This window comes from Empidonax traillii, unplaced genomic scaffold, assembly GCF_003031625.1.
Source record: "Empidonax traillii isolate 1590-97213 ecotype Southwest subspecies unplaced genomic scaffold, ASM303162v1 scaffold673:size468873, whole genome shotgun sequence".
Taxonomy (NCBI): Eukaryota; Metazoa; Chordata; class Aves; order Passeriformes; family Tyrannidae; genus Empidonax; species Empidonax traillii.
The window spans coordinates 193,535-214,990 of record NW_020955866.1 but is presented as its reverse complement, the minus strand read 5'-3'; the positions used below and the strand labels follow the sequence as shown (position 1 = coordinate 214,990).

General features: G+C 36.0%; 1 protein-coding gene across 1 annotated transcript in view; it reads right to left on the bottom strand.

Moving 5' to 3' along the window:
* The window catches only part of FIG4 (FIG4 phosphoinositide 5-phosphatase), a 61,530-nt gene that overhangs the window by 27,685 nt on the left and 12,389 nt on the right, over positions 1–21,456 (bottom strand). The window contains exons 4-15 of the mRNA XM_027899513.1: positions 20,309–20,465; positions 18,978–19,028; positions 17,034–17,182; positions 15,891–16,019; positions 14,548–14,648; positions 13,945–14,107; positions 12,624–12,721; positions 11,003–11,136; positions 9,082–9,198; positions 7,842–7,887; positions 6,528–6,676; positions 2,611–2,777 (exon numbers count right to left, since the gene is read on the bottom strand). Coding sequence (XP_027755314.1) covers positions 2,611–2,777; positions 6,528–6,676; positions 7,842–7,887; positions 9,082–9,198; positions 11,003–11,136; positions 12,624–12,721; positions 13,945–14,107; positions 14,548–14,648; positions 15,891–16,019; positions 17,034–17,182; positions 18,978–19,028; positions 20,309–20,465 — 1,461 coding nt within the window. The remainder of the gene's footprint in view (positions 1–2,610; positions 2,778–6,527; positions 6,677–7,841; positions 7,888–9,081; positions 9,199–11,002; positions 11,137–12,623; positions 12,722–13,944; positions 14,108–14,547; positions 14,649–15,890; positions 16,020–17,033; positions 17,183–18,977; positions 19,029–20,308; positions 20,466–21,456) is intronic.

The window sequence follows — 21,456 nt, the reverse complement described above, 5'->3', positions numbered from 1 at the left end:
CCCTTAAGAAGCATAGAAACTGGAGGAGCCCTAAAGACAAAATTACCTAACAGGAGCAAACAGGTCAACATTCATGCTAATTTCTGAAAGCTAAAAGGATAGATGAGCCTCCTTTGTTCATTCCACTGTTTCATCTGCCAGGAACAGAACGTACACTGAAATTGTAAACTAAATAATTGTAAAATAATTAGACTGAAACAAGGTAATTCAGTTAACAAACTATTTCACCAGTTACACGACAGATGCTAAAATGAAATAAAACTAAATGAAATTTGTTGTGTGAAAACCAGGTTGAATTTAAACTTGTACCAATTGAATTAATCAATTCATTGTCTGAAACGGTGTACAGCAGCAGTTCGTTAAAGCAATCTTCCCTTTCTTTCACAGCAAAAAATGACTGCTGTTAAATGTTACACTGCTGAAGGACTCAAACTCTCCTCTGCATTTATTGTTTCAATTATGGAGTTGTGTTTTAAACCTAACAGAACTACAGGACACTGTCTTTCTACTATCTTACTTCTCAACTTATAATTTAAAAGTAGGTAAAACCCCATAATATTAAAGATTGTTTGTGCATAAGTCTTCAAGCTGGCACAAACATATGTGTGATAGTTAACTTGAAAGGTCATAATCCCTCCCTCTGCATTACAGTAAGAGATGAACAACTTAATGACTTAACTTTGAACAAAAACAGTGAAAGCTGTTGTCTTTCTTTGAAATACTAGCCAGAGAAATGAGAATACTGAGCTTTGAGATCAATTTTCTCATCTAGACAATAAAAAAAAAGAGAACATGTCAGTGCACTAGGGAGTATAAAAGGACAAACAGGTTTTCTCCCCCTATTGCTAGCACTGAATGCTTTAATTATATGCATGCAAGTAGAAAGACTGCACTGATTTTTTCAAAAGATACCGTAATGTACGTGTATACTAGCACACATTAAAGACCATTTGAGAAACTAGGAATTGAAAGGGCCAGTTAATTGAATTAGCTTAAAATAATCTACTGCTCTCAATCTGAGTTTGCAACTGCACCACATGACAAATTACTAAATCAGGAGAGATTCAGCACACATGGAACTGTAACATTGACCAAAAGGTTATGCTAATTAAGTTACAGCACTACAAGGTAGTTTTCTATGTTGAGTCCTGTTTGTGGATAAATAGATTATTCCAGATTCCAGAAGCTTATGCATGTTGCAACCCTAACACTGAAGTCTGTGATATCACATTACTTTCTAAAAGGCATAAAAGCTAGAAGAATATTATTTGGAATACTATTTCCTAATTTCTCTGACAATTACAAATTAAAGAAAAATGTTAGAATTCAGCTTACACCTAACCATTTCAGTGGCTGGCATAAAGGTGAACAGCTTCAGAGACTGGTTCCATCTTCTACGTATCGTGACAGGTGACACTGCAAGTGTGCTACCTTTTGCTCATAAGAATTGATGAAGTCATACCTTATTGCCAGTGCAAACAGTAAGAGGCCACATGACTGAAATAAACAAACTCTGCATTTTTCAGCAAATACGATACACGAATTACATGATTTACATTCAGAAAAGTACTCTGAATGGTGAGCTCTCACATTATGTTACGTACACCAAAGCAATTAATTTTAGCCAAAGAAATCAGAGATTACTGAAGTATTTCTAGCCTTTGTTCAACTCACTGTTTTAAAGTTCACATAGTCTAATAATTGCAGACTACTAGGAAGAGAAAGAAAAAGTACTTCCATCCCTGGCTATGCAGCTTTTGTGGAAAAGAGTAATAGAGGACTGACACTATTTATAATACAGTAGCGCTCAATGTTTGCCCTTTTGACGTCTGAGACTGTCCTTTGATCAATCTTTTAGACCTTTTTCATGGCTTCTAAAAACACTAACTTTTTTTGCTTTGTTTTGTTACTTTGCATAAGGTACGGCTCAGCATTTTTAAAAGAGGTTTCCCCTTAGCAATGTTTCTCAAAAGAAGGTAGAATACTATCAGTGTTCCAATTATGCGTGATACAAGCTAGTAAAAGAGTAAGTTAATATTTTACAACTCATTTAACTGAAAAAACCCAGTTTATTTGCTTGGTGGACCTCAATTTTTGAATTGAATTTTGTCTTTTCTACCACAAATTTAAAGTTTGTAGCTCCTATTCATATAAAATAATACATGTATTACAGCTTGTTTTTTGTTTTAAGCCCCCAGACAAGAAATACTCCACATGGAGCCTTCTACCTGTGTTTAGATTTACCAATTTTCCTTCTATTTGCTGAAAACATTCTGTCCAACACTTTAACAGCTCTGTAACAGCTACCTGCTTCTCTACTGATCTACAAATGTCACTGACAGATTCAGTGCTATGTGTACATTTTCTAAACAAACCTTACATCAGTTCACTAACTTTTAACAAAGAAGGTTACATGCTATAACACAGGATAAATAAATATTTCATCAAATCAGAATACCTATTTGATATCCATCAGATGTTACTGAATTATTTGTAAATTTTAATATAGAGGATCTCTGTCATTAGATCATAGTATAGATTATTGAAACATCACAAGAAAGACGCTTTGAAAATAATGGCTTAAAAGAATGCACTTAAAATCAAATTTACCTGAGAAAGCATTACTGTAATATCTTGAGAGCGTTTGCATAATATCTTTGGAATGCTGAGTCCATGGAGCTATCTTTCTATACGTTTTTACTCTGTGGACAAGCTGAGAGCCTCCATATTGCAGAGAAAGTGTGTCTCCATGATCTTCGTATAATTCTTCAAATAATCTGAAGGAAAAGCAAAATGTGTCATCTATCAAACTTCTAAATAGAATTTTTTAAAGAGAAAAGATAATAAAGTTTTTTAATAATAAAGTCTTTCTGCAAATGCAATACATTTTCATCTCCTTTATTCAGATAAATATGTGGAAATTTTATTCAGACATAATAATTACCAAGAAGGTTTAGACATTGAGATTTTCATTAATTTTTAATAGAAGAGAACACACTCACACTACAGAGTATGCACTTCTGTAGATTCAGGAAGAAGATTAACATGTCCCACTAGTCCATGGGCAGACAACAGAAAATATACCTCCCCAAACCAAGGTATTTTAAATACACTAAATGGGACAGAACACGTCAATATCTCAAGGGTAAATGTTCCGTTGAGTCCACTGGTAATGAAGTTACCGTAACCTTCCAAAAATCTTCCTAGAGACAACAATGATGGCTCAGAGGAACAAACCAAACAAACTTGACTTGTTAGAAAAGTGTATGGCAGCCAGATAACATTTGCTGGAGCTGGAAGATCATAACGTAAGAAGAAGGCTGGAGGAGCTGGCTAAGAACTGACTTGAACGAGGAGAGCTGGCTAAAAAGCAACACAATCCTCTCGCATCAGGAATTTGACAGAATCCAAACTGAGAGCAGTCCAAATAGCAAAAATTAAAGAAGCTTCCCATCAATAACAAAACCAAGACAACAGCCTCCGAAAACAAGACTCTCCTTCCAACACAGATGACACCCAGTCTAAAATCAACAGATCAAGAAGCGCTTCTCAGAAATGGAGACTATGGCCTTGGTTAAGCAAGACAATGACAAGAATGACATTTTGCTAAAAGAAGCTGGAATTTCAGTTAAGAGACAAAAAAACAAAAAGGAAAACCAAAAACCGGAAACAAAACCCAGAAAACCAAATGCAACCATCAAACCTGGGGAAATGTATGTCCCATAAGAATAGGAAGACACAGTAACTCAGGCATCTGCAAGTATGTTTCCAACAAAGGGACAGTATTGAATAAGTAACCTAGCAACCATCTGACTGAAGTTCTTTTCAAAAGGTTCTGGATGAAGAACACTTACCTCAGCAGCAAATCAATTTCTGTAAAAATCAAATAGCTGTCCAGCAAATCTTCTGCCCAAGGTCAAGTAAAATAAGATCAATTAGGAGGAAACATCTGCTAAATAACTTAAAAAAAAAAAAAAAAAAAGGAAAAACCCCACAGAACAACAGACAAAAATACCCCAAAGAAATAACTCCAAACCCACCTGCCTCCACACAAATTGTTCAGAGTTCATGACACTACATATGAGAATCTCATTTGTTTCTTTGGGTTTGGTGGGTTGGTTTGTTCTTGTTTGACCAGCAATTCTGGTCAACTGAAAGCTAAAAAACTGGCTGAAGGCAAGAACTGGCAGGTAAAAAGATACCTCTCAAAAATTTCCTACTCAGGCATGGGGGATTGATGAACAGAGTTCCAATGACCTTGCAAGAGAGATTCATAGAAAGCAGACAACTTTAAATTCATTAAGGACACTGATCCACTTGATTTGGAAAGAACTCACAGAATTAAATTACCCTTCCACAGCCTCAACACATTAGTACTGCAGTCACACAAAGACTAGTTAGTCTTCCACAGAGAGAAAAGTTAACTACACATGATAAAGTAAGTTGCTGAGGTACACCTTGTTGTCTTATCTAGGAAATTTCCTAGACAATTACACTGAAGGAATCACTAGGAAATAGAGATTGCAGAAATGGTCCTGTGCAACAAAGTCATTAAGAAAATTAGTCATGCTAGACACACAGTTTCTTTACCCACCAGGCTGGCAAACCAAAATAAACTGCTGACTTCAAATACCTAATTCAATGGAAACTCTGGACTGTAGCCAGCTGGTGAGACCATATGAGAAAAATATGAATTATAAGAAGGACAGCTGAAGAATGCGATGAAAAAAATTTAGTTTTTCAGACATGTTAGCTAAATTAAGGAATATGGACTGTTAAAGGTTACCCTCTTTGGCCATTTAGAAGATTGTAAATGAAGAGGCAGCATATACAGGAAACAGATACTTGATGTGAGGCAGTGCAAGAAGCAAGAATGCAGGAGGTCAAGAAGTGAAAGACTGCACTGCATTGCACTGACCAGAGACACCGTATAACACATGCTCGTCTTTGGAATCTGCTGCACTATGAAGCAGGATTTCTTAATTATTCTGAATACAGTAATTCAGAAACAAGTCTTAAGAGATGATAGAATCTGTTTCAGACAAGCACACATCTAGTGCAGTGGAGGAAAAAAAAAAAATTAAATATGACCAGACAAAGGTAGCCTTTTATGTCAGACTAATAACTACATTTCAAAGAGATAATGAGAAATAAGGTTATCAGGAAAATCAGAGACAAAGCAACTACTGTAATCGTAAGAGATAGTGGTAAAAAATGGAAATTTGGGTGGTTGGGACATAGAGAAGAAATGAGAATGAGAGAAAACAGACAGGAAACGTGAGACTGTTGCAACAGAAAATATCCGGGCTCCCAAAATAAGGGTAGGAAGCGGGGAGGTAGCGACGTTAAGGAAAGACTGTAAAATGCAGCCTGAGTAAGTGCCAAAGTAAGTGGTAGTTGTAGAGGATACCACAGAGAGTAGATGTAAAAGACCCGTCCACCTCCTAATCCCCCCTAGTTAGAACCCAAGAGTCCTGACTGCTGAGGCCCCAGGAGGCTGCACAGCAACTGGTATTAGCAGCAAAAATAGTTTATTCCCAGAGCTCCAAGCAGCTGGGAGATGGTGGAGGAGAGGAATTGCTAGCACACAGAGGAAGCCAGCCAGGGGTGGGCCATCACCTGCACAGTGAACCAACATGCTGCAGGTGAGGTTGTTTCTGTGGCACATACCAGCTCCTGGCACCAGGTAAGTGCTGGAAACTATTGGAAAAAAAGAGAAACTGAAAGTATGTCTCAAGACTTCTCTTTTCTGACCATGAGTTACATCTCCATGTTCTAAAACTATCAAAGCACCAGTCAAAATCAGCAGTGAAGCTGTAAGTTTCAGAGTCATGACAACAACTTTAAGGAATAAAAACAGAGCTCCTCAAGGACTTTTAACATGTAAATATGCTTCAGAAATTAATGTAAGTAGCTGAGTTCACTCTGACTCCCAAAGCATTTCAATATAAACACTGGGTTTTCTTAAATGGTTTGAGGATGCTTGAATATGTGCCACTGATTCTTGATCTGAAATAACAATTTTGGAAAAATTTCTCGTCAATAAATCAAAACCAACAAAATATTTGCAAAGAAAAAGTAGGAGATAGCAAGATAAGATGTTCTTCTATACAAATACCAGTTTGGCATTCTCCATAAAAGTGTGTGTTTATTTTCACTTTTAGTCAGCATTTTGCCTCAAGCAATTGAAGCAAGTATAAAAGACTGGGGTGGGGGTTTTGTTACATTTATTTCAAAGGAAAACTCTTACCTTTAAGCTTAGGCATGTAAAAAGAATAAAGTCAAGCTGTTATCTTGTAAGAAGACTTGTAAGAAGACTAATTAACATACTTTTCCAGAAGAGTGAACTTTCAGCATGACTGGATTTTCTCAAGCTTTCAAGCTTGCAAAATTTTTTAAACTTCGATGAATAAATATTATTAATTCATTCCAGTAGAAATAACTGTACTTCTCTTCTACATAGTTATAATATTCCTAAATTTCTTGACTCAAAATTAGAAGTCAAAACCATGACACACATATCTTACCTTACAGCATCCGTATCAAATTGTAAATTTGGTTTATCAATCAATCCCAGTGAATAGAGTTGGTATGCCAAAGCACATTTCCCCACCATAAATTGAGCTGTGTTAGTGCGATCTAAACAGTCCACACAATTGGTCCGGAGAACTCCAGTCTGGTGAAGCAATCCAAACAAAAGATTTACCTTCATAAACAAATTACTACATTCACAATTATTACTTTTTTCCTACTATCCAAGTCTTGGCAAATCCCAAACTATGTTTTCACAAAAATCTGAGAAAAAACATTTCTGAAAAACATTAAAAAGCAGTTCATCTCTAGCAAGCTACATCAGACTGCTGTAACTCCTACTTGCAAAATATTCTTGCTTTTATCAACACACAGACTGCATGTCTCCAAATCAGAAACAGCCCTGAAGAAGCAGTTTTTGGGTGTGAGTCACAAAATGTCTATTCAGAGATGAACTGTGATCCAAATGCTTACATGTATGCCACCGGTGACTATTTCAAATCACTAAAGGTAAAATAATCATTCCCCTAACACAGGTAAACCTGCAAGACTAACTCTAAAAAAAAATTTAACTAGGGTTGATTTCTTTTTTTAAACAGATCAAATTCTGTCTGCTCTGCTGTTTATCTGCCCTCAACAAACATTTACCAGTGACTGGCTAGTAAAGGAACGGTCACATGCTCTCGAACTTACATAAATTAATGAATGGCAAGTCAACAGCAACTAAAGCTTCTTAAGAATATGCCCTGTGTTCAGAGAATATTCAGGTACAAATTTGGGGCTGTATGGTTTACAGTTTAGTCAGTACTTTTCTAATCTAAAGAAAGACATGTTCATAGTTCTATTTTCTTTTAGTGATTGAAACCATAACAATGTAAAGAATATTCATCACTGGTGAAAATGCTTCTCAAAACTCGTGTTCATGTGCATGGATTTGTTACCAGGGTTAAGTATGCTTATTCCTTACTTCTTCTGTATAACAGTAAATGATGCAGTTTGCTGAAATGCTTCTGTTTTAACTTTCATTGCACTGGAAACATTACAGACTAAATAGTAATGTAAAATAGTTAAAATATAAGCATTTTTCAGACCACCTCCAGCAAAAATACAATTTCAACACCAGGCAAGAATTTTGTGTCCTAATCCTCAACTGGACTTCTAGGATGGACAGTAGCAATACTGTGTACTATAAATGCTAAGAGCAGTCTGTGAGTCACCAATCAGGTATTTAAGTGAAATGGTTCACTGCATCTTTGAGAGTGCTGATCTATACCATTATAACTATGAACTAAAAAAACATGTTTTAGTACCTGCAAGCGACCAGTGGAAACAACACAACCTCCCAGTTCATTCCACCTGAAAGAGAAGCAAACCAGAATGATTTTCAAGTAATTTAAAAAAATAACAGATCATATAATGCATTGATCTACTCAGTGAAAAATGGTGACAACCTGACATAAAGCAAAATTGATATCCCTGAACAACAGAAAGCAGTGGGAGCTTTATGCAGCAGTAAGATGTCACATTTAGAACACATTGAAAAATAAAATAACAGATCTAGTCCTAAAGTAGAAATATTCCCAAATCACACAAAATATTTCCTTTGCTCCCCATAAAAAGAGTATGAGCAACACAAGTGTTGCTAGATTGGGTCCTGAGTGCACAAAAATTTAAGTAGGTACAACCTCAGTGACTGGAAGGTAGAGGTATAACACACACCGTAGGACAAGCGGGCTGATTTAAATCTTCTCCCTCATACTGATCCCAGGCATATGCGCTGGATACATCAGTGCATACAGACAAATTGTCCAGGTCTTTCAACTGTGTATAGGCCTTAACTGTACCACAGAGCTAGAGAACATGAACCAAAAATCAAAGGTATTTTGAGGTAAAGAGAAGTTATGCTCGGTGCAAGTAACCTCTGAACTACTGAATACTTTCAAGTTAGTGGGGTTATTTAGCCTGACTAGAGCACTGCTATGGCAAGCCTATATACTACATTTGAGACTCCCCAGTCTACCTCTACAGAACTGGGCACTGCTGTTAAATCTTACTCCTGGTAGTTTATATTCATCTCATCTGCTATGCCGCATGGCAGAGAAAAGCTCTAAGAGAGTTTGAGCTTAGATTGTTTTTAAATGAAGATAGGCTAAAATAGCAAGGATGCTCTTCATGTAAATATGAACATTCATTTGGGTAGTGATGAATTAGATCCACATCATGAAAATGTGAATCAAAATCTTACTTCTAATGTACAAGTTATTTTACTTCTGCATTTTCAGAGACTTGAGAGACTTCATATGTGGCAGTCTAAGCAAATGTTTTTTTAAAAAAGTTTTAAATTTTTATGTACTAATACCATAAAATCCACATGTAAACACCAGTAACATTCAGATCACAATTATCTTATTAGTATGCCTCAAAAGAAGTCACTTACTAATTTCCAAATAAGTAAGTCTCAAAATAAGAAATAATCTAATAGACAGAAATTCCAAACAGCTTTTCAAGGAACAGATGTTATTCATTAAGCATCAAATAAATTATAGGTACTTCTCATCTGGACGCAAGATACTGCAGTAGGAATCAGGACGATTTACAAAAAAACCAGTCTTCTTTACTACACTTTCTGCAATCACATTTAGTCTGTCAAGGACATTGCAAAGTTTGCTGAGGAGAGAAAAAAAAGACAGTCAAGATACATTAATGCTAAAAAAAAATTTCACTGTGTGAAGGTTTTCCATAACAAAAATGATTTAAAAGACAGACCCACATCACATCTTTATTCATCTAACAGTAATTACGTCTATATTTTATTAGATTTTACAGACTGAGGAAACAGAAACTGGTCATTTCTGAGCAATTTTGTTTCTTTTCGATAAAACATATTACATAAACTAGAAGTGGAAGACTTAAAAAGTCTAACAATCCTTGACTTTTACATCACACTGATTTTTCTCTACTAAAACTTTCTGTCATTCACAAAATATGAATGAGGCAGAAAGGGATATATGATTATGCTAAATCACATTCCCTTGTTTTGTTTGCAAGGTGCTGTTTTGTTCAGTAACACTGGCTTCCACATGTGGTCTTCATGATGTCCTGCACCTCCTGCTCAGACCAGGGTGTCCATTTGTTCATTATGAGGGACTTTAACTTCTGTTTACTGTAATTTCATTTTCAAGGTATTTATTACAGTGTTTAAATTTCAAGTAGCAAAACCAATTATTTATTTTTTAAAGATTGCTAACACTGAGATAGAAAAAATATTTTGGAACATTTTTTTAACAGTAGTACTTTCCAACAAACTTACTTCAAAATTACATCTTAAAACAAACATGCTCAGTATTCCTGAAACTGTCAGTTTTGCATATAACCTTGTTCAAAGCTCTCAGGTATTTTTTGTATCTGTACTAGAGTGGATATACTTACATCTAGCATATCGTCTGAAGGGACATCTAGCCTTGCTTTGAGATTGGCTATTTAATCATAATACAAACAGTTGCATATACACCTAACTGTACACAATGCCATTTTAGACTAAAAAAGGTAGAGTGAAACCGTGTCAAACTTTAATGCAACATCTTCATACCTACATGACCAACCATATCATCCAACTAGTAATCACAAATAGCAATTTAATATTTTTTTCCCCCCAAATTTTTAACTGACAAACAATAATTATATTCATGCCCTTTGAACCAAATCAGTTTTCCTGTTGTTTTGCTCAGACTGATACAGTAACAGATACCTAAAAGATCTAACAATTCTTATCTTTCTTCATGAATTTCTGGCAACATAAGATATAGTAGACACGCGCATATCAAAGAGCTTTACAACTGAATTGTATGCAACTTAAGAATAGTAAACTATACTTGTAGGTTTAAAATTTTTATGCCTTTCAAATATTTCTACTTTTTGGAAAATGTTAATCCTTTTAACATGATCTTAGTATAGCACTCTATTGTCAAAAATTATAGAATAAAAAGTTACTGAATTTATTTGCCTAAGATACACGCTTCTAATAAACTAAATGTTTTGTAACATTGAAATTAATGCCCTCATTTCCCTTTGGAAGAGGAAATGGAAAAGGTTGATTCATATGAATTCCTCTGTTTTCCAACAGTTTGCAACTCAATAAATTTGATGACTGAAATGGAGCACCTCACAGAACACAGTGTTTTGACTAATTCAAAATGAAAAGTGAATGTTGATGGTTTTACTTTCTTATTAGACTTTTCTCTACAATTTTCCTGTGCAGAGAATTTCAAAGTTTTCAGGCTTTGTTCCACTTTGTTAAGAAACCACAGAAGACCTTAAAAATCCTTCAAAAAGCTGAGGGTTTATAAAGAACTCAATAAAGTTCTGCCAACATTTCTAAGCTACACTGAACTGAAAAGCGACACACTCGGTAGCGTGCAGTTATTTGTATTGTGGCTATAAGCACTAGTACAAAAAAAAAGATCTTTTCTACCTTTTTGTGTATTTGGCCATATCCCAGGGTATATACATAATTGCATGCTCTGGGGGTAGAAACTGGTTGAGATACGACACAGCAGCAACAAGTTCCTCACTAAGAATCCTTTCGTGCTTTCTTTTTTCACGTTCCTTTAGCAAAAAGAAAAAAAAAGTTAACATCACAATTTCATTAACAAATGTATGTAAACCCATACACATACACACATTCATATACACACATATAAAGAAAATTAAAAGTAGAAGCTGTAATAATGGCAGGCAGTTCTTCATAACTAGTGCAATTAAATGAACAGCAGAAGAAAGAAAAATCTGAGCATTCTAGGTCTTCAACGATTTATCTGTATTAGTAGTGGAAGTCACTTGTTTAAATGACTGTGCATAGTCATTGGCTGAAAAATGGAATGCTGTAAGAGCAAAGAAGAGCACACAGAAACAAAAGTGGTAATATAGCTGAAACAAAGTCAAAAGAAAAGGAATAAGGCAGGACAGAAAGGGAACAGAAGCATATAATGATTCATGAGTCAAGGTCACATCAGCCCAGACTCACACGATCACAATGGGTTTTAAAAGCTATGGTTGCAAGAGACAAAAGTTTTCATGTCAACAAATACTATCCTAAGTTGATCCCACAGACTTCTGGACAGTCTTAAAAGCGCTCCTACACAGGAATGCTTCTAGAATTAGGAAACAGGTTATCTAGTTGTCATTTTTTACAACTTCGAGCTTTAAAAGCCTTCCTTTTGTATTTTACCTATAGTTTTATACTAAGAACAGATCCTACAAACACAGAAAATTTGTTTTTTCAGTTGAATACAGTTATATAATACAATAAATTTAATTACCTTTTTTAAAGACTAAAAGAAATAAGGTATTATTCAAGCAAAACAAATCAATATATTAAATTCAAATGTTGGAACATGCACCACCACAGAAACTGGCTGGATCAAAACACAAAAAACCACCCCAAAACAAAAACAACTTCAACATAAATACAAGATGCAATGACCAAAATTACAGTGCCGCCCAAAATCCAGGCTTTCTACCACAGCCTCTCATACAGCAGTGAACTGAATTACTGCAGCAAATGTGAAGCTCCCCCCACTAATCCAGTCCTATTGCTGCTGGCACTTCCTGTTGGCAAGCAGCAGATGCTTCAGTTTTTTCTCCCACTCATACTTCCATGACTCTACCAGAGTAGAGTCTTGGAAGCAAACAACAGAACATAAGTCTTTACCACAATATTTCAAATAACCACCTCTGTCAAGAGGTCTACAAACCTTGCTTTGCATGGAATCATTATATTTTGGTATTTTTTTAGTGGTAAATTAAATTTAGTGATAAATTTATTTGGACTTACATCTAAAGGGTAATAGGAAAAACCTGAAAACAACCAAGAAAAGTTACAGTAAGAAGTCTGTAAATATAGGACTTTTTTTTTTTTGCAGGTTGCAGTGGAAGCAATTATTCACTAAATCATATAGGATTTATGAAGAAAATATTCCATTTATAAGCTAATATTAGTTTCAAACATAACCAGAATTACAGAGAGACTCTATAGAAATAAGTATAGTATTAAAAAATTAGAAACCACATAAAACATACTCAAAATACTGTACCTTCACGAGATTCAATATAATAATAGGAGAGCCAAATCTCTGAAGCATTTGATCAAAGTGAAGAGCAGCAACATGTGCAAAAGGATCTGCTTGGTCCACTGCAACAAATACATATATCCAGGATGATAGTAAGCAATCATTTTGCCTTAAAAGTACTCTTCACAAAAGACATATTAATTATCTGGTAGGAATGATACAATTACATACCTTTCCGTGCAAAACCTCTTTAAAAAAAAATATTCCCTTTTCCAAGCTGGAGGTGACTTTTTAAACTTTCATGAGATACTTATAAAGAACAATTATTCTGGTCCCATTAATCTTAGCCCAGACATTTTTCACCATTGCCATAGAATCATAGAATCAGCTGGGTTAGGAAGGACCTCTGGGATCATCAAGTCCAACCCTTGATCCACTACCACCACAGTTACTAGACCACTAAGTGCCACATCCGGTCTCTTTCTAAATACCTAGGAATGGAGAATCCACCACTTCCCTGGGCAGCCCATTCCAGTGCCTGATTACCCTCTCTGTAAAGAATTTCTTCCTAACATTCAACCTAAACCTCTCCTGGTACAGCTTGAAACCATGCCCTCTTGTCTTACTGATAGCTGCCTGGGAAAAGAGATCAACCCCCACCTGGCTACAACCTCCTTTCAGGTAGTTGTAGAGAGTGATGAGGTCTCCCCTGAGCCTCCTCTTCTCCAGGCTAAACAACCCCAGCTCCCTCAGCCTCTCCTCATAGGACTTGTGCCCAAGTTCCCTCACCAGCCTTGTTGCTCTTCTCTGGACCTGCTCCAGCACCTCAATCTCCTTCCTGAACTGAGGGGCCCAGAACTGGACACAGCACTCCAGGTGTGGCCTCACCAGTGCTGAGTACAGGGGAAGGATCACTTCCCTGCTCCTGCTGGCCACACTGTTCCTGATCCAGGCCAGGATGCCATTGGCCTTCTTGGCCACCTGGGCACACTGCTGGCTCATGTTCAGCTTCCTGTCGATCCAAACTCCAAGGTCCCTTTCAATAGGTTTAATATTTTATCCACGATACTAAGATAAATATAGCCAACTTTTTACACAAAATAAGCACAAAGAAATCTCTCATCTTCAAGTAGAAACTTTTTGTACTCCATTTCTGAATGTGAAGTCTAAGATGGAGATTTTTTTCGGGATTTTTTTTTTTTTAACCTCAGTTATGGTTTCCCAAAGCACAAGTGCACAGACAATTAGTTCATTTTTGCAAATTCAGTTTTCCCGTATTCTCTCAGATGTTCCTTTAGGTCACAGTAGTAACACTCATCTATCACAAAGAATAACTTGTACATACGTGTTATGGGTGGCTTAGGCATCATAGTTGAAATATCTTGAGACCAGTACAGAGGGACAGATCCTCGAACCTGAACATAAGAAGAATAACTCCCCGCAGAAAATGACATAACTGAAGCATCATAAAGTATTTGTTCAGTCTCCACTTCATTAGCAACATCTCCCTAAACCAAACAGAAATAAAAGTATGATGTAGACATGACACACTTTGGAGTTGCCTGCATTACACAGAATTGATCATTACAAACAGAGCACAATTAAACTTTAAGACACCTAATCACAGTCACAAGAACAACACTGAAGTTTATATTCCTATTTGTCCCTAAATGTGTGTTTTCAGGGTTTTTTTCCCCCCTCTGTTTGGGAAATAACATAAGCGTAAAAAAACCAAAACTGCAGCCAATTTAGAATTATTAAATTTAATATAACTTCATTATCTCAATTAAAAATGTAATGATACCTGTGATAACATTACCTAAGAGCATAATATATAGCCAAAACCCTAAAAACCATCTAAACCATTTCCATTCTTCAGTCAGTCAAGCTCAGGCTTCCAGATTGTGGAGGTAGGGGGAAACAACCACTAAAATCGTATCTGATTTACCTCAGAGTTTGATCCTCGTTTCAGAAAGCGTGTTCCAGCAAATTTACTTGATCTTCTGGCTATCAGAGTGACATATATAGGGCGACCATATATTAACAGTTCTTGAAAGAGAAGTTAAGGTTTAAGCGTCACGTGCAATTTCTTGTTCACTTACTTTATGCAAGCAAAAATAAATTCTAACAAAGGTGTATGAAACTGAAATATCTAATTTACTAAAGTCACCTTAACAGTGATGAGTATCACTTGCAAATTTATTTTGCAGCTGGGAGAGAACACTGCCCTTTTCAACAATCAGTTTTAAGAACTTTGACAAGGGAATCTACATTACAATACATCAACCACTTTTCACAACATACAGATGAGAAGACACATTTCTATTTTATGAAGTGATAATGGAGGGAAATAGGTACAAGATACACCTAGCACAGCAAATGTTGCTTTTGTGAATACTGGGATTAAAGCTTGGGAGTTTCTATTTTCAGATTAAGTATATTAGTCATCCTCTAATGTCTTGTGTGGAAAAACAGATAAATTCACAACTGGTTAAATAACAACAACTGGAAGCCAGAGGCAAACAGGTTACAGATGCAGTGGTTGATTTTTACAGGGTTTTTTTATATTTTACTAAAGACAAACGGATAAAATCAGATGCCTAGGGTGACTATCACTGCTTCCTTAGCATAAGAGAGATGCAAGGAAGAGGAAAGAAGACATTCGCTCACACATTAAGCAGCTACAGGAATTATGATGCTGTGGTCAGATCTACAGCTACTACTTTGTTTAAGTAAGACCACAAATGAAATAGCAGCATATAAAAACTGTTTCTCCTCCTTAGACTGGTATAAAGGGGGGAGAAATATTTCTGTAAATACATAGCACTTTTACCTAAATAAAATTATTGTAGATATAGTTCTTTAGTAGTTTTTATTTTGTTAGTAATAAATGTTCATATTATTTTCCCCAAATCGTGTCTCTTTTGTCTGCATAAACCTTCTCTCAACTAGTAGTAATTATGTGGGGGGTGTGAAAGCAAATTAACCCAGAGCAAAACCACAACACATTTCTATGTCAGCAACTCAGTTTTTCCTCAAACATTTGAAAAAATACAGCTGAGCCTTAAAATCCTCTCAAGCTCTTTACTGCTAAGCATCATGCTTATAAACAGAGCCTCACCGAAAACACAGTCTAGCTGTGTCAGGGCCTTGTTATAAGAGCATAATCACATTTCTTGTTTAGCATAATACCTAGAAAAGTACTGAAAATAAAAGCCTAACAATAATTCCAGTTCAAACTTTCTTTAAAAAAATGAATAACCAACATTCATTGCAACAGTAAAAGGATACTTGATTGCCCACAGAATCCATGAATAATATACAGCAGCCAGTCACGATGAACAGTATTTCTTACTGCTTCCAGAAGCTTGCCATTCCAGACATACTTTTCGTAAGGCTTACTGCAAATCCCAAATATACCTAGAAGGTTGTTCCAATGAAAATGCATTAGCAATTAAGAAACAAGTTTACCTGCACTGGACTGTTTTAAAATCCAGGTCATTGGATCTCTGATTTTCCCTTGACAGTAACTCAGTGTATCATTTACTCACATCCCTGAAGTTTGCCAAAACCAGGTAATTTAAAGCACATGCTGAAGTCCAGCATTTATGAGGATTTGCAGTTTTGCTATAGTTGCCACCAGTCAGTGGCAACTGTAGTGGTCAAGTGCTTTCATACAGATGGTACCGAAAAGTACTGAACAGTACTAAAAAGAAATCCCTGCACAGTAGCACCAAGGGATTTGATAGCAAGGGAAATAAAGTAGAGAATTCCAGTTAATGCTCTTACAGGAGGACTTCACAAGTTTTTCAGTTCTGGGTCACCTCTGAAGTTACCCGCTAGGTTCTGGAAGTTCACACATAACCTTGTCCCCCTTTACAAAAAGCACACCAATCTGTTTTCACATAATTTAGTGTGGTTTTCCTAATTTGCACTAACAGCAAGAAACATAGCTATTGTAGATCTGCAAATTAAAATTCCATTTCTGATAGATCAGTAACCTGAGTCTCTCAAAAATCAGGACTAAGATTACAACTGTCACAGTTTCTCTGTTGCCAGTATTCTCCAACATGAAACAAAAAAGATTTATTAGTACTTAATCAGTTATTGCTTCCCCCGTCTTTGTAACTCATTCCTATTGGGAGACTTACAAGTCAGTTGAGTAATCCATTGCTGAAAAATGTCAGTATGCTCAATCATCTCCCTGAACTGCAACGTAACTTAAAACAACTATTACACAACTCTAGAAATTGCATTACTCAAACTAAAATGTCCATAATTGGCACTTCACGAAACATTTTATTACTTCACTGATAGGAAACTACTGACCAACAACCGAAGGCCTGAACGTTCCTCAAAAGTAAACTTAAGTGGAACATATTTTAAATGTACTCATGAGCAGCAATATCAGTTTAATTAGATGTATTTTCTTACCACTCCCACCCTGTGTTGAAAGTCCTTCATCTTCAAATATATCAAAACTCTCTTGCCGGGTCTGGGTTGTTTCAGTTTTTAATGTCTCAAGTGGCATTCTCAGGATAGTAAGATTATACTGAAGGGAGTGAGACAGATCATAGCTGTAACTGATGGAGAGTTAACATTTATTAGTAATTGTAGATGCAGAGGAATTTTCTGAAAACCCTTACTCTCCATCTGTATTTACATTTAAAAAAGTACTATTCTACCCATTAGAAAAGACTTCTAAACAAGATACACATATTTTGATTCTATAATGGTAAATGATACAAACAATTTCCAAAAGAAGCTTTACAAACATAGTAACTGTTTCCAGTTTACAAAGGCTGAAAATGTATTTATATTCTTCTTGTAACTGAAAACTAAACATGACTTTTAAACAAAGCATATCAAGAAACTTATGTCCCAAGAAAGTTAATTATCTGCCAGTAAGAAAGTTTTCATTTTATGCCACTCATGTTTGATTTATGCCAAAAACATACTCTTGTACAAGTCATTCACTTACTCATTTTTTTCTACAAAAGAAACTTTAAATATGTAGTTTATCTTAATTCTACAGTTTCAGCCTGAAGAAGAGAAGGTTTCAGGAAGACCTCCTTGTGGCTTTCCAGTACTTAAAGTGGGCTTATAAAAGAGAGGGAGAGCAACTTTTTGCATGGGCCGATAGTGATCAGACAAGGGGGAGCAGTTTTAAACTAAAACGGGAGAGATTTAGATTAGATGTCAGGAAGAACTTCTGTACAGTGACTGTAGCAAGGCACTGGAATAGTTTTCCCAGAGCAGCTGTGGATGCTCCATCCTTGGAAGCGTTCAAAGCTAAGTTGGACAGGGCTCTGAGTAACCTGGTCTAGCTAAAGGTGTCCATGCCGATGGCAGGGGATTGGAACTAGATGATCTTTAAGGTCCCTTCCAACCCAAACCATTTTATGATTAATTTTATAGTAAAAGTGTTTCTTAGAGTCGTATAAGAAGCTTCTCCTTCCCCCTTTGCAAACAACCACAGAAACAGCACAAATTTGTCATCTCCAAGGACAGGGAGTGGGTTGGGGGAAGTTATATAATGCTAGGGCTGGGAGACAAAGCATGCAAGAAAAATTCAGGTTTTATACTGTGAAAGAGCTTTCCTATGCAAAAGCATGAAACACATATAAAGCTTTGGTAGGTTTTGTCTTCATAGATCCAGCTGTGACAAAAATTTCATTTTCCAAGAGAGAGCATTTCTAGACTAATACACTTTTTGATATTTGCAAGAGGGATTTGTTTTGTTTATTTTTTTAAAGTCTTTGAGTCTTCTAACTACTACTGCCAGGTTTATCACCATATTTCACCCATTTTTTTGCTGTCCCAAAAATCTCATGTAATAGTAGCTGGGACACAGAAATTTGTCTTAGGTACAGCATTTATGGAAAAATAAGCAAGAGAACTAGTAATGCCCAGAAGGCCCTATGAAAGACATACCCCACACAGGGTATATCTTAAATGAGGATCTATTTCCTCTATCTTCATTTCTGAATCAGGGCAAAGCTTTATTTTTGGAAAATGAGATCAAGAAAGAAAAAATGACAGGACGAGCAAACCCTCTGAAATGTAATGATTTTCTAAGACAGAAATGCTGCATATCCTGGCAAGCCTGAACAGTCAGCAAAAACAGCAGTGTCAGTGCCTACTTTTTACTAAGCCATTAATAGTCCTATTTTTTTTAACCTAATAGAAACTAAAATCCTAACTAATTGTTTGAAGGAGAAAGCAGGTTCAAAACACACAGATGAAAATGGACAAGCAACGTGATCATGTGTCTTATTTCCCCAGAATATCAACCTAGAGATCTTGGGTATCAAAATAAAAACCTATAATCTTACAGCAAGTACACATTTTTTTAAAGGAAGAGTAACTAATACCTACCTAAAATAGAAGTTGCTAGAAAGGTCCACATTTTGAAAGATTCTCAAATACCTAGCAAAATAATTAAAGTTATAGGAAAAATTGTTAGTATAACAAGACAGACGACAAGAAGTCATTCAGAGGATCTCAGAAATTAAACTACATGTAAATATTGACTCTTGCCCTATGCTCCCCTCCTATCTTACAGTAATTATTTTGACAGGTAATTGCACTAGAATGTCAGCATCTGGATTAAACAAATCAAATAGCCTTTTGGGGTTTTTTTTTAAAGTCTCCTGTCTTCTCATGGATATACTCTGTTTCTCTAGGCAGTTGTAGATAAAGTCATAGTTCTATTTTCCACAGTTTTTCAGGACTTAAACAAACAAACTCTTAGCAATACTATACAAGAAATAAAACTTTTCAGTTATTCTCAAATAAATAAGAAAAAAATATCTACCTCAACCTGACATAGCCTTGCAAATTCCCATAAGAAACTATAACACTGTCTATGAATAAAATGATAAAATGGCTGACATAAATATGTAGGTTATGATCCGCTGCACGATAAGAGGGGAGACTGAGGTCTACAATCAATCTGACCTTAAAGTGGAAGCTTTTTTAATATTTACCATCAGTTTATCATAAGCCATCACTTTTTGACTATTCATACTTGGTACAGACTGAAAAGCAGTGTATTGGTACCAGATGCCTAGTATTTCATACCAGTAAAGTTACCTTAACCTGATAAAAACACCACTACGACATAGTTGTGCATTTCAGACAAGGTTCCCTGCTGACCAAAGGCTCAAATTTCTGTCTTCAGAAGAAAAGCACCCAAAAAGAAAGAAGCAGTTAAATTTACCAGTGAGTCAATTCATCACTCTTTACAACAGCAACATTCACAAGATTCTGACAGCGCAGAATCATTTAATGATCTATTCAGCACTTTTTGAAGGGCACAAAAGATCTCTCCAGGTGAGATTAACATCATGCTAGAGCTACTAAAAAAAGAACAGTGTCCCAAACAATACAAACCAGCATAATTATTACTTCGCCCTTGTAGGAACATTGCTTATATTTGATGCTTCCTGGTGCAGATTTGTTAAGCTGGAGCTCTGACATGTAGAGACATGGAGATGTGGGCAAAAAGCTCTAGAAGACTGTAACAGTTGTATTTGCTCTCCATGTTAGAGGTCACAGGACTTGTAGCCTGTTTTCCATCCAAGTAAGATAAAAAGGCTTGAATAACATACTAATACAAAGGAATCCACTACTGAAATTTCTAGCTGCAGTTATACATTACTCAGAAAATATTCAAAAAGTACACACTGATTACCAGCATTATTTACCTGGCCTCATCAGGATGAGTGACTCTTACAGAGTCATTTGGAATATAGATCATATTTGTATCTTCTATTTTATATATTGCATGACCTCCAATATCTGCCATTTTTCTTCTTTTTGTTATCAACACAATGTAGTAGCCTTCTAAAAAACGGACAAAACCTGTCAAAACAGCATTAAAACGCTTTTAGTTGCATGTTTGGGCTGATTTGATAAAACATATTTAGAAAAACAGTACCAGAATTGTTTAAGGTTTCATATAATTTTTGTTCTTAATGTTGTAAGTATAATGTGCATATATATATATACACATACAACAATATACATATATACAGAGAGTCTTAAAATTCACCCCTACAAAGTGTTAATCAGTGAAGTACATAGTTTTTGCTTATTTTCCCTTTCACTGTGCATATTTTTAATATTAGGTAGTTAAGACACTGAAAATCTGAATTAAATTTCTGTCTACTTAGAGTACTTGTATTTGCTTTTTATAGGACTCTCATTGTTCAGAGTGAGGCATACTCTAATTGCTTCAGATATCAAAAGGTTAATTTTCCAGGGCAAGGAGGAATCCCAACCTCCAATTTTCTTTTCAGTTTTATGTATTCTCTGCTGGGGAGGGACAGAGAACAGTAAAGGGAATTGTGGGTACACCAACACCTTTGCGCTCTCTCTTCTTAACAGGGACTTTAGTTCCCTGATTAAAGCAGCATCTCCCCAGAATGAGCCACTCAGAGCATCGGGGGTAATCCTTTTTTCCTATTTCCTCTCTCAGATACCACACCTGACCTTGCTGAAGTCCATGATGGGGAAACATGACACACACAGACACAATTCACATTTTTACTTGCATTTACATTCAGTTTTTTTAGCTCTTTTAGCTTTGCATTACAAAGTAAATAAGAAGGATCAGCAGAGCACACATTTTCCTCCCTGTCACTGCTGGAGACTGCAATGTGATTGAGTGAACTGCGATCTTTTCTTCTACCTTATTAGCCCCCCTTGGAAAAATGCTCTCACCTGCACAAGGACAGGAGGCCCTGCTGACAGTAAGAAACAAATCTTCCATTTGAAGCAGCCAGACTATTGAATTTCAGTTGTTTCATAGTAGTCACAGTTCTGCCTGTATCCTCCAGGTACCAAAATCACT